Here is a 13,771-nt window from a genome sequence, read left to right as displayed (position 1 = left end):
CTAAAAATTCCAAATTAGTATTTGCCAGCAATAATAAAGATGCACAGTTAGATTTACTGAGATGTCAGTAATTTGGTTAAAATAAAGAATTGATTAAAACTGAGAAAGTATTAATACTTGAAAGCTATTTGTTTAGAAATGCATGCACTATTTTCCTTCTTTTGGTTTGGATGTTAAGGTAACAACCTATAAGTTACGAAGTATTATAGACAAGTACAAATAAGATACAAAAATAATTCATGAAGTCATTTCAAAGACTTTTCCAGAAATTCCCTAGAGTTACTGTTGCTCCTGCATAAAGCCCTCACATCTGGCTTGCGAGGAAGCCCAGCGGCCTCTGTGAGTCCTGCTCCTGCGGTTTCCCAGGATATGAGCCCGAGTTTTATTTAGAAGTCATGTTCTTAATACAATGTCCCCATACGTTAGGCTTGCTGGATGAACCTCCTGATACCTTACATGGCTTCGTGGTCTTTCAACAGATCCCAGTGTTCTAATAACTGAAGTTTGAGTTTGGCAAAGAATAAACCTCTTAGAGAAGAGAGAGAGCCAATCATTCACCTCAAATGTTATAACAGATTGCAGCTTTTCTGAGATGAGCAAAAAGCTAGCACGTCATCGCAAAACACCTTGCACGTTCAGCACCGGGTTTGCCTCAAACACCTGCTAGATATCTAGCAACAAAACAAACATCATTCAATACGATGTCTGAGCATGAAGTTCTCAACCTAGCTCTGACCTTCCTTTTGGCACATAAATAAGAGTGCTGGGCTTCAAAAATACATCCCTAAAGAGTACATCTGCGCAGCTTACTGCTCTTCTAGGACAGCCCTCTCTATCGAACCCAGCCTCATCACAGTTTCTTAAAAGAGGTGAAGAAAATCAAAATGGGTCAATATTTTTGAACCACAGCTTTTGAAAAATTCCCAGAGAACAGATTCAATACTATAAATGCTCCAGAGCAACTGAGAGGAAACACTTAATAAAAACAGTCATAGTCTAGAGCTAGTTCAAATTCATGATGAACAAAGCCAGCCCTCACTGTGACAACTGATGGTGGCACTGGAAATCACTTTGCCGATTTGAAGCAGCTACAGGAAGAGAGTCTGAAGTCAAACCTCCAATTTTATCTTGACTATATAAAAAGCAAACTAATGCCAAGAAATTTTGCAGATGCTAGTTTCCTCAGATGACATAAAGACTCATTTAACAAAAAAGGTATCATTTAGTTCCAGCAATCTAGTTGCAATACTACAGTATATGATTTCTGTCTGTTTGAGGTCTCTAAGCAGTTTTACCAAAGCAATTTCCAAATCCTGTTGGTGCACAATATGTATGTGCAATGCTTGTTCAAAGAACGATTCAAACAAGAGATTCTACATAAAAGCAAAATTCTTACAAATTAGTTTTTGGGAAAGGTAAACACTGAACTTTTCTCTAAAAATGCAAGCCAATGATGATGACCAAAGGTTGCGTTATGGTGTAGGTATTAGCTATGGCTGATGCTTACCTACTCAGCACCATCTGAGCACCAACTGTATGCATAACAACCTAAAATTTACTGTGGAAAATGCAAAGTGAAATCAGATGCAGCATTTGTCTTCCTCGTGTACATGATCCAGGAGAGCAGAGAACACATGAATTTTAAAAGTACGTCATACTATAGCAAGTGAACGTTAAGATGCTTCAAATAACTCAGTGAGTTGGGACTGACCTTCTAATGTTAAAGGAGAAATTGTCCATTCCCTTAAAAATGCTGCTAGTTCAAAATCTGGATGCCAGGTAGTGAGACCTGATTTCTAATAGAGCTCCTGGGCTCAAGGCTTTAAAAAGCCATCCTTACAGTAGATAACAACAAAGAAGTAATGCAAGTGGAGAACTATGCCAAGATACTTGATCTCCCACTCCAACCATAACCTAAACTAAGCCACTGCTAGCCATGGCAGAAACCGCTTCTCATGTTGACCATTTCTCTCCCATTACACATAATATTCCATTCCTAAGAGGCAGATTTTTAGAAGCAAGAGCTGGGTAAAACGTGGTCTTAGACCTAAACCTGTTACATATACATTGAATATACATGTATACATTGAAGACATGCCTTCCTTTCTCTATTTCAGAAGTGCATGAATTTAATATTTCCATATATTGGTATTTCAAGTGCAAAACGAAAAATTCAACTTGCTCTTTAAAATTAATGGTCTTGCTGAAGTGCAAATATCATTCTCTAAAATAGCTGATTCAAAACGCAGTAGGGTATTAATAAAAGAAGCTACAATGCAACACTGATGATCTAATGTCCTAAACATTTGTCTCCTACACGAAGAGACATATAGGTCTTTTTGTATTTTGCGGCTGTCCGCTCTTCCATGATATGCATTACTAAAATTATACACAGTTCATAACGGTCATATTCTACCATGGCCATAGAAGCAGCAATGCATTTAAGATATACCAGGAAATGATACTGCAAGTGCCAGATATGAAAACCTTCAACTCAACATGTAGGCAACAAACTCAACCCAACAGACTGTTGGCAGAGCCTTTCCTCCCCGTGACAACATCGTGGTGGAAGCCCGGGCGTCTCTGCTCTCAGGCACCCTGAGCAGGTTAGCCGAGGAAAGGGGGTCCCAGCAAGGAGACCCTCGGAGGCAGCACTCCTCGTTTCTTCCGCCTGCAGGGCCAACTTTGCAGGACACACACCCTTCTGCGGGGACAGGCCTCAGGCTTGGAAACCGGGGGTTCTACAGGGCTGCAGGGAGCTCCCTCGCGGAGACCTGAGCCCCGGGCAAGAGCCCAGGCAGCGGTGCGCTGGGTGAATGCAGAGTCTCATCTGCGGGCCTCAGTGGCCCTTTTGAAAACGCCAGCAACAGAGGAGCCCTCGACGCTGTCCCTACAAAAATGTGCCAAGGAAGCTTTAGGGGGGGGCGGGGGGGACCCCTCAAAAAACGCTGATTTTAAAAACAAAAGACAGGCTCGTGGCCATTCTCAGAGGCGACCACGTTACCCCCGGGGCTGGAAAGCAGATTTGTGGAGGCCAAAGACGAGACAAAAGGCACGAGCTGGCGACAAACAGACCTGGAAAGGATTTTTTTTTTTTTTTGGTGAGCGATGAGGGCCTCCCAGTTCAATTCTTTCTCCCCTTCCAGAGAAGATTCCTGGGCCGCTGAGCAAATCCCTTATGGTCTGGAGGAGACGTCAGATAGCCAGGGGGAGAGAACCCCCCAAACTTTCCCAAACTGCGGCAGGCTGGTGGCTGATGGCGGGCAGCCGCCGCGGACCTCGGAGTCCCGGGACACAGGGGGCACCCCGGGGCGGCGGCCGTCCCCTCCCTCCATAACAAAAGGGCCCAGCGCAGCCCAGGAGCTGGGGCTTCCCAGACCCAAGCCCGGCGCGGGGAGCCGGGAGCGCGATCCGGCGGCGCGCCCTGGGCGGCCCCTCTGTCGGCGGCGGCATCGGAGACAGAGCCGCGTGTCCCAGGCGCGGCATAAAGGGGACCCCCGAGCGCATCAAGAGCCCCTGCCGCAGCGGCGACAGCAGCTGGAGCTGCGCGTACCCCCGCCCGACCCAGCCCCGACCCCTGGCCCCCGGCCCCAGAAGCCTCTGCCCTGGTCACCCCGCGTCCCCGGCCCGCGCCGCCCCCTCGGGAGCGCGTTGCAGGGGGGCTGCAGGCCCGGAGGCTCCCGCTGCGGCTCGGGCTGCGCCGCCACCACGCGGCCCGGGACCCTCCCGCCGCCGCCGCCGCGCCAGGCCCGGCGCGACACAAAGCCCCCGGCCCCGCCGCCGCCCACCGACCTTGCGCTCCGGCGCCGGGCTCCCGCAGCGTCTTGGTCACCGCCTTCCAGACGTGGCAGCCCAGCAGGCACAGCAGCAGCGCCGCGGACCTGCTCATCTCCGCCGCGGGGCCGGCGGCGGCTCGGGCTCGCCGAGAGCGGGCCGGGCGGCGGCGCGTCACGGGCGGCCGGGCGCCGCGCCCCCCTCCATGTCGCTGGCTCCGCGCGCCGGGCCCGCCGCCCGATTGGCCCGGCCCCGCCGCCCCGGCCGCTCCCTCCCGCGCACCGCGCCGGGTTTCCCCGAAGAGCCGCGGCGGCGGCGGCTGCTGCTCCGCCAGTTCCTTAACCCCTTCCTGCCCCGCCCGCCGCCGCTGCCGCCGCTGCCCCTGCCTGCGTCCAGGCCCCGGGCCCGTGGTGCCACCTGGCGGCCGCCGCGCCGAGGGAGCCCCCGCCCGGCGCCGCTGCCTCCCACCCCTCGCCCGACCCCCGGCGACATGGCGCGCCCCATCCCCGCAGCCCCGCAGAAGAGCCAGCCCTGCCTTTCAGGGCGGAGCCCTTTTCATCACACCAGGCCACCCGAGGGACCGCAGGAGACATGGTATCTGGTTGTAAGCCCCCCGCCCCCATGCCATCCTAATAGAGTTGTGTCCCCCAACGTAGATTTCACACCCAGTGTTAAAGATCCGCAAGAACACTCCCTAAGCTAGTATAGACTGCAGTAGGCCTGCAGTACCTACGTGTTGGCGGGTGGACAGCTTCAGGTGGAATGGTACTTGGATAGTTCTAGGGGTTAGGGTGGGGAGGAAATCCACATCTTTTGAGGCCCTAGGTGCCTTAAAAATTTCTGTCCTATTAAAGAAAAAAGATTATTCCATGACACGTGTGAAAGCACAGCAAGGAAGACCCTGTTTGGAATCAAGGCAATAGGTATAGGCGCTACCATGGGATTCTGCAGTGGGGGAGAAAGGTTGGGTTCAACTCAATACAGCAGGAACAAGTGGGGATTTATAACCGAGGACCAGGGTGGGAGGCAGAGAATGGAAAATTACTAAGAGGAAACATGGGGGAAGGGGGATTCTAACAGGATTCGTGAAGATCAGACAGACCCTGGCAGGGCTGGGGTGGGACGGGGCGGACGGGGAAGCTGGTCAGATATCCAGGGTGGGGGATTCTTGGTAAACTGACTTAGCAGGGTTCTTCCTGAAAGTAGATTTTACGAAGAAGTGCACAACTGGGCCTAGAAGGAGGTTCTGGAGCCTGACTGTAATTCGGTCAAGCAGACTCTTTGTCCATCTTCACAATACATGATCTAAGAGGTAGTTAGCATTATCCCCATTCACAAATGAGAAAAGAGGCTAAGGAGGGTTAGGGAATGTGTCCAACAGTGCACACCTGGTCAGTGGCAGAGCCGAGATTCTAATAAAAACGTCAGTCTGACCCTAAAATTGAAACTCTTCACAAAAACCTCCAGGCTTGGCTGGGTGTGATGGTTGATGTCTGTAATCCCAACACTTTGGGAGGCTGAGGCAGGTGGATGGCCTGAGTTCAGGAGTTAAGAGACCAGCTGGGACAACATGCTGAAACCTGTCTCTACCAAAAATACAAAAAATTAGCCAGGCACGGTGGCGCACGCCAGTGGTCCCAGCTACTCAGGAGGCTGAGGTGGGAGGATCGCTTGAACCTGGGAGGGGGGAGGTTGCAGTGAGTCAAGATGCTGCCACTGCACTCCAGCCTGGATGACAGAATGAGACCCTGTCTCAAAAACAAAAAACAAAACAAAACAAAACAAGAACACCAAAAACACTACACACAAAACAAAAAAAACCTCTAGAGTTTCCTTGAGCCTAGGGACCCCCTCCATCCCAACTTCAACTTTTCTTTCTCTCAACCCACTCCTGTCTGTATGCCTTCCACACAACCTTCATGTCCCTCTCCACCTTCTCTTCCAACTAGTGCTGCGGTGACCTTCTGATTTCCACTGGGGACCTAGGAAGATCCACTCCAGACCCATCCTCCACCCCACACTGCTTCCAGAACACCAGGCCAGAAGGAGGGTTATTACTGTAATTTCATTAATTGAGCATTAAGACATGGCAGGCACCGTACCAAAAAAAGAATGAAGGATGGCACTTGCCTAGTTGGCTTATAAAAGACAAATGACTGTAAGACATGAGAAAAACTAGGATGTACAGAAGCCCATATGGGTTTTATAGTCACCCTTAGGACCAGTGCTGCAATTTGCACAAATCACATACCTGCACAGGGTGACAGCAGTCAGGAAGGCAGAAAGAAATAAGGACTGCTGGATTCCCTCCTTCTTCTGACTCCTGCATCAAAGCCTTGCTGTGGTTCCAGGGGCCACCTGAGAGTCAGAGTAAAGAAATGAATGGTATGACAGTCTAGCTCAACTCTCAACTCCAGCTTGAATGCCAGCCTGCAGGGACACAGAGAGTCCAGGGCAGAAAGATGGCTTCATGGAGTGTGGTGGTCTTGAGGTTTTTAAGTCATTTTTTGAGAGTAGGGGGCTGCTTCTAAGAGAAGCAGTACGAAGGTCAAACAGAGTCGACACTTCTGACTTCACGTCCATGAGGAAGCGCCTTTGACAGGGATGTTGGTTATAAGAGACAGGACCAGTCTGAGCAAAATAATAATTGTAATATGTAGTAGTCAGAATCAAGAACCAGGTTGAGGTCAGGTATGGCCACTTCATGCTTTTGGGGGACAGCAAATTCATTTTAATCCGAGCACTTTGGGAGGCTGAGGCAGGAGGATCACTTGAGCCCAGGAGTTTGAGACCAGCCTGAGCAACAAAGTAAAGCTCTTGCTCTGCAAAAAAAAAAAAATATATATATATATATATATAATATATAAAATATATATATAAAATAATAAATTAGCTGGGCGCAATGGCATGCACTTGTAGTCCCAGCTTCTCAGGAGGCTGAGGCAGGAGGATTGCTTGAGCCCAGGAAGTCGAGGTTGCTGTGAGCTATGATTTTGCCTGTAAATAGCCATTGCACTTTTGCCTAGGTGACAGTGTGAGACTTTGTCTCAAAAAAAAAAAAAAAAGAAAAGAAAAGAAACAGGTTGATTATTAGGAGAGGACCTAGGTCTCCTGTAAAACTCTGAGATATAAAGTGTGGTCTTCTGTGAACCCCTGCTTCAAGATCTCTCTCCTTTTTGGACCAAACCATTGTATACCTTCCATGCATTATTGATTTATATATTTGCCTGTAACTCTTGCTTTCCTAAAATGTATAAAACCAAACTGTAATTTTTAACTGCCTCGGGTGCACTTTCTCAGGACCCGTTGAGACTGTTTTTCCTGGGGCTATGGTCAATCATACTGGCTATTTAGAATAAACCTTTATAAAATACAAAATAATAATAAAGTGTGATCTTAACAAGGGATGAAGAAAACTAGTATTTAGGGGTGCCTAATGTATGGCACTCACTGAACTGGAGCTATTTCCTCATGACAAATTATTTGGTAGGTATCATTATTTCCATTTCACAGATGAACAAACCGAGGCTGGGTGCCATTAAACAACTTGCCCAAAATACAAAGATCTGATAAGTGCAAATTCCCTATACCATGTTACTTCTGAGAATAAATTTTATGCAAATGATTCAAATTACCTCTAGGAGTGTCCAAATTGTTTGAACAACCTGCTCTAATCCCAGTGAGGTTCGAATCTAGTGAATACTATGGTGCCAGTGTTCATTTCCTGGCTTTGACAGTGTCCTACAGTTTTATAAGATGTTACAATTGGGGGAAGCTGGGGGAAGGGTATTATGTGACCTCTCTGTACTATTTTTGTAATTTTTTATGAGTCTATAATTATTTCTGATAGAAATACTTAAAATAGAAAAAAAATCCCATTCTATGCCATTTTTCTAAGTCTTATTGTTTACTCAAAACACTGGTGTTTGTGATCTTAGTAGAGAGTTCCAGAACGTTTCAGGGTGGAAGAAATCTTAATAAACTGAATCAAGTCGGGTTCACAATCTTAACTGTATCAAGCTTGTCCAACCTGCCTTATTTTGTTGTTGTTGTTGCTGTTTCTGTTGTTCTGTTTTGTTTTAGACTTTTAGCAGCCTAAAGCCATCGTTTTTAATTCCATCTCTAGTGATAAGTGGAAAAGAGGGATGAGGAAGGGGCTTTACTGGCTCAACCAAAAATAGAAATGAAGAACCCACGACTGTATTCTCTCCCTTGGACACCCCTGCGAGATGCTCAGGTCTGATGGCAGTGGTTATTATTATCATGTATAACAATACTTCCCAGGACGAATTGGAACTTTAGAAGTTTATGTACCCTCATAGCAACGCTGAGTCTTATCTAAATAGTTTCAGAAACACTGCTCCCATCCCATTTTGCAGATGCCCTTATGAAACAGAAAGAGATTAAACAATTTGCACAGTACATTCTGCAGGCCAGTCTCAAAGCCAAAAACAGGGCTGGGGCCCCAGGGAGCATTATCTCATCACCCGGGTATTTTCCAGTTACCTGGGTGGGAGGCTGTAAGGAACACAGATTCTGCTACATCACTCAAACAAACATACTTGCATATCATGTAGCCAGGATTATGTAAGAATTAAATAATCACACTTATCCTTTACAGGAATAAAAAAATATGGTTTACCTTTTCTCATGTTCCGATCATGATCATCAGACACCCACTCAGTAACTAAGGGAAAAAAAATGACTTGTGGAGGAGTATTTGCAGAACAATGGAAGTTAGCAGTGTTCTTTCCCTCTAGAACTTTTCCTGTTGCTCTTACTAAAATCTCACATTGTTTGACTAGAGATGAATTATGACTGTACTCTGGCTTTGAAATTTGAAATTGCTTAGAAGTTGCTTAACTGTGCAGCATTTGATTTCAATTTTCCAGGCCTGTGCCAAGAAAAAAAAGAAAAAAAGAAAAAGAAGAAAAAAAAGTCATGCCATATACAGAACTTTTCCTGTCTGAATTTTCCAGAGACCTTGATTTCAGGGGCTCTGTGTCAAGGTTTCTTAGCCCAAGATTATTTATTCTATTGAAATCTTTCCTGATGATGGTCCCATGTGGTAGATTTTTTTTGAGACGAGTTTCACTCTTGTTGCCCAGGCTGGAGCGTAATGGCGCAATCTCAGCTCACTGCAACCTCCAGCCTCCTGGGTTCAAGAGATTCTCCTGCATCAGCCTCCTGAGTAGCTGGGATTACAGGCATGCGCCAGCACGCCCGGTATTTTTAGTAGAGACAAGGTTTCTTCATGTTGGTCAGGCTGGTCTTGAACTCCCGACCTCAGGCGATCCACCCGCCTTGCCTCCCAAAGTGCTGGGATTACAGACATGAGCCACTGCATCGACCCGTGGTGGAATTTTAATTGTCTGGGTTTGCTTGGAGAGGTATTGTTCTTCCTTCTTCCCTTTCGGCCCCCAGCCCCTGCCCCCAAGTCTGCCCCTGAGTGAGAAGCTTCCAGTAAACAACAGAATTTTATGGGGATTGTACAGATAAGGAATTATGTCATGGTCATTGCTACTTCTGTTTGCTGGCACTTTTATTTAAGTTTGAATGTACCCACAGATAGAAATTGTTACAGTCCGGCATTTTTTTTTTTTTTTGAAGCTATTTGCATCTATATAAAAAAGAAAAAACAAACCAAAAAATAAGGTAACAAAATTATTGTCAAGGGACTGATGTGTTTAAGTGATCCCTAACCCTCCCCTTTTTCCTCTGTGTGATTCAGCCCTCATATTTTAATCTCTGTGGCTTTCCAACAAGCTCTTTCTTTCAAAAGCATCTTTCGTTTTTTCCTACAACCTCCCTTCTGTCATACACGTTTTCAGCCAGGAGAGGCTTTTCTTTTCTTTTCTTTTCAGATGGAGTCTCAATCTGTCACCCAGGCTGAAGTGCAGTGCCGTGATCTCGGCTCACTGCAACCTCCACCTTCCAGGTTCAAGAGATTCTCCTGCCTCAGCCTCCCTAGTAGCTGGCATTACAGGCATGCGCCACCACACCCAGCTAATTTTTTTGTATTTTTAGTAGAGATGCGGTTTCCGCATGTTGGCCAGGCTGGTCTCGAACTCCTGACTTCAAGTGATCCACCCACCTCAGCCTCCCAAAGTTCTGGGATTACAGGTGTGAGCCACCGTGCCTGTCCCAGGAGAGGCATCTTATTCAGGAAATAATTCTGAATTATTTGGGAGATGCTGAGAGTGTACATGAGCCTGCAGGATTGAATTTCAGATTATGCCATTTGGTCCTGTGATTTCAGATCCCCTGTCTTAGAGTTCTACTTTGTGCATCCTCTAATAACTCAAAGAATCTGGGACACATCCCAGGCGCTTGATCAATAGGTTTGGCTTTTGGAAAGAGTATTCAGAGGCTAGTGGCTAATGCAGAATTGAGTTGCTCAGCAATTCATTTTAAGCCAATATGCTCTTTTGGCAAGCCCGTTCCATTAGAGCAAGTAGAAGTTTCCAGCTCTATTCTTTGCTGACCCATTGAATTTTTTAAATTTATTTTTTATTTTATTTTTTGAGATGGTGTCTTGTTCTGTCACCCAGGCTGGAGTGCAGTGGCGCAATCTCAGCTCATTGCAACCTCCATTTCCCGGGCTCAAACTATTCTTCTGCCTCTGTCTCCTGAGTAATTGGGATTATAGGCACGTTCCACCACGCCTGGCTAATTTTTTGTATTTTTTGTAGAGATAGGGTTTCACCATGTTGGTCAGGCTGGTCTCGAACTCCTGACCTCAAATGATCCACCCGCTGTGGCCTCCCAAAGTGGTGGGATTACAGGTGTGAGCCACCATGCCCAGCCAGTTAACCCATTGAATTTACTGTCATATAGACAAAAAGTACAAGGCAGGACAGTAAGCTTCCATGTTCTTGCTGGAAAATGTCTATCTGTGACTACTGCGTCTGCCTTCAGAAATGCAGAAAGGGACATGAAGCAAGGCAGAGAATAGAAATGTGTTTTGTTTGTTTGTTTGCTTGTTTTTTAATAGAAAACTTAAAAGAGTTAAGGAAAAGAGAGGAAGACAATGGAGAAAATGGAAAAGGTAATTAGCATCAGTTGAACTTTTGTGTGGCTGACTGTACCTGAACCAGGGGGAAAGTTGCAGAAATTCCACTAATCTCCCAATGATTTTCAAGTTCGATCTTTGAATGGTACTTTCTTATTCTTTTATTTTGCTTTCTCTTCATTTCTTCTCAGTTTAATTATAATGCTTTTGAATCAAAGCTGCCTACTGTCAGAACCTTTCTCTTAATATCCTAGTCCTGTTTAATCACTAAACAAAGAGAATCCTTCATTAGTGTTCCCATAAAAATGGAAATGAGGGTGAAGAGATGACTTTTCTGGGCAAATTATACAATACGTTTAGATGCATTTGCTTTGAATACATATGGCCCTAGGAGAGCCATTTGTGTATAAAATGAATCTTAGCCAGGAGTGCTTTGGCTGCTGGTGTCATTTTCTACTAGCTTCTCCCCCACCCCTTTTTTGAAACAGGTCTCACTCTGTCACCCAGGCTGGAGTCCAGTGGTATAATCATAGCTCACTATAACCTCAAACTCCTGGGCTCAAGTGATCCTCCTACTTCAACCTCCCAAGTAACTGGGACTATAGGTGTGTGCCACCACACCCAGCTAATTAAAAAAAAAAAAATTGTAGAGATGAGAGTGCTGCTATTTTGCCCAGGCTGGACTTGAACTTGTGTCCTCAAGCAATCCTCCTTCCTTGGCCTCCCAAAACTCTGGGATTAGAGGTGTGAACCACCAGACCTGGCCTACTATCTTTCCTTTAGCCTGAGACTTCAGTGGATAAGAGGAACTTCACTGATATATTTTAAGGTTTCATAAAAATGTCAGTTAATATTTTATGGTTGTATTCTTCTATTAATAAAATCTTCGGAAAGTAAGCCAAAAAGGAGACAAGACAACAACAACAAAATAATAAAAATCAGCCCAGACTTCCTACTTTCCTGTTGGGGAGCATGAGATGAAAACCAATGGTTTTCCTTAAAAAAGAAAGGAGAGAAAAATAATCAGTCCCTCATAATCCCTGAAAGGTTTGGTTTTACGTACAAATTTGAGTCCTTGGTTTTACAAATGGATTTTCTGTCTCGAATGTTTATTTGTAAGTCAATGGCATTTCTCATTTAATGTGATAAATGCTGGTTGTTAACCCCTCTGCTCAGTAATGTGTTTGAATGTAGGGCAAATAGTACCAATCTAAATATACCTGAAGCCCATTTATACTTTTGCTGAAGGACAATTGTATTCCTGAGAGTCTTGGGGTAAGCAGAGGTCCTTCATGTAAGGAGCTCCAGTTCCTGGGAACTGTGAGTCTTCTACTGATTTGGAAATAAAGTTGTAAGTAGTAACTTTTTTTTTTTTTTTTTTTGAGATGGGGTCTTGCTTTGTTGCCCAGGTTGGGGTACAGTGGTGCAATCATAGCTGACTGCAGCCTTGAACTTCTGGGCTCAAGCAATCCTCCGACCTTAGCCTCTGCAGTTGCTGGGACTACTCCACCATGCCTGGCTAAATTTTTAAAATTTTTTGTAGGGTGGCGTCTTACTATGTTGCTTGTGCTGGTCTCAAACTTCTGGGCTCAAGTGATCCTCCTGCGTCAGACTTCCAAAGTTCTCGGATTACAGATGTGAGCCACCACACCTGGCTAGTACATTTAAAACTTAAATCACCACAGTCTGAAAGGGATTTTGCTTTTTCTGTACATAGGGTAGCACCTCCATCAGTAAGGGTTCGCGTGATGGAAAGAGAAAACCTCCCTAGCTTCTTACACATTATACAGGGAATTAGGTGCTTACAAAAATCTGCGAAGGGGACAGAGGAGGAGCTCTAGGAAAATCTTCCAGAACAGCTCCCTCTCCTGGGATCCTGGGGTGCTGCTCCTGTGCCCCCATCAGGAAGGCTGGGAAGCTGGGTTGTGCTTCAGAAGTTTCTCCCCTCCCCTCCCCTCCCCTCCCCTCCCCTCTTCTTTTCTTTTCTTGATGGAGTCTCGCTCTGTTACCCAGGCTAGAGTTCAGTGGTGTGATCTTGGCTCACTACAGCCTCTGCCTCCTGGATTCAAGTGATTCTCCTGCTTCAGCTTCCTGAGTAGCTGGGACTACAGGCGCACACCACCATTGATGGCTAATTTTTTGGCATTTTTAGTAGAGATGGGGTTTCATCGTGTTTCCCAAGCTGGTCTTGAACTCCTGGTCTCAAGCGATCCGCCCACCTTGGGCTCCCAAAGTGCTGGGATTACAGGCATGAGCCAGGGCTCCCGGCCTGCAGAGGTTTCATTTAGGAGCCTGCACTCTTGCTGTGGCCAGAGATCAGGAAGCCAGGCTCCTGCAACCCTCCCTGCCAGTAACTAGACACAGGGAAGCTACCCCTGCAGAAAAATCCAGCACATCCTGCAGCAGGGAGACAGTCTTGTCTCTCTTTGCTTTCCAAATCTCTACCAAGAGCATCCACTTGGCAGAACCCAACTCCTACCCAGAAGCCTAGCTGTGAGGAAGTCTGGAAATGTCATTAAAAAGGGGGAAAAAACTCAAGCGTCTGGAGCACAAGATGGCACAGGGAAGAAGCAGGCACTGATTCTGAATGCCAGCTCCTATCTTCCCAGAGCCTCCGAGTCTAGTGGTTGCATATTGCTTCTTGTCTATGCAACCACTAGAACCCCAGTTCTAGGTACTAAGACAACTACATATACCCTGTGGGCCCTTTATGATGGCTCTAGTATCTTTCTTGCCTACCTTTCTTTTTCTTTCTTTCTTTCTTTCTTTCTTTCTTTCTTTCTTTCTTTCTTTCTTTCTTTCTTTCTTTCTTTCTTTCTTTCTTTCTTTTTTTCTTTCTTTCTTTCTTTCTTTCTTTCTTTCTTTCTTTCTTTCTTTCTCTCTTTCTTCTTTCTTTCTCTTTCTTTCTCTCTCCTTCCTTCCTTCCTTCCTTCCTTCCTTCTTTCTTTCTTTCTTTCTTTCTTTCTTTCTTTCTTTCTTTCTTTC

General features: G+C 46.0%; 1 protein-coding gene across 1 annotated transcript in view; it reads right to left on the bottom strand.

The window, feature by feature from the left end:
- The window catches only part of FAM171A1 (family with sequence similarity 171 member A1), a 143,515-nt gene extending 139,407 nt beyond the window's left edge, over window positions 1-4,108 (bottom strand). Inside the window, exon 1 of the mRNA XM_023223235.2 lies at window positions 3,793-4,108. Within this exon, the coding sequence (XP_023079003.1) occupies window positions 3,793-3,889 (97 nt within the window). The 5' untranslated portion in view covers window positions 3,890-4,108. The remainder of the gene's footprint in view (window positions 1-3,792) is intronic.
- Window positions 4,109-13,771: the final 9,663 nt, after the last annotated feature.

Source organism: Piliocolobus tephrosceles, chromosome 9, assembly GCF_002776525.5.
Source record: "Piliocolobus tephrosceles isolate RC106 chromosome 9, ASM277652v3, whole genome shotgun sequence".
In the NCBI taxonomy this organism is placed as follows: domain Eukaryota; kingdom Metazoa; phylum Chordata; class Mammalia; order Primates; family Cercopithecidae; genus Piliocolobus; species Piliocolobus tephrosceles.
The sequence above is the reverse complement of the archived record's forward strand: the minus strand, read 5'-3'. Positions and strand labels throughout refer to the sequence as shown.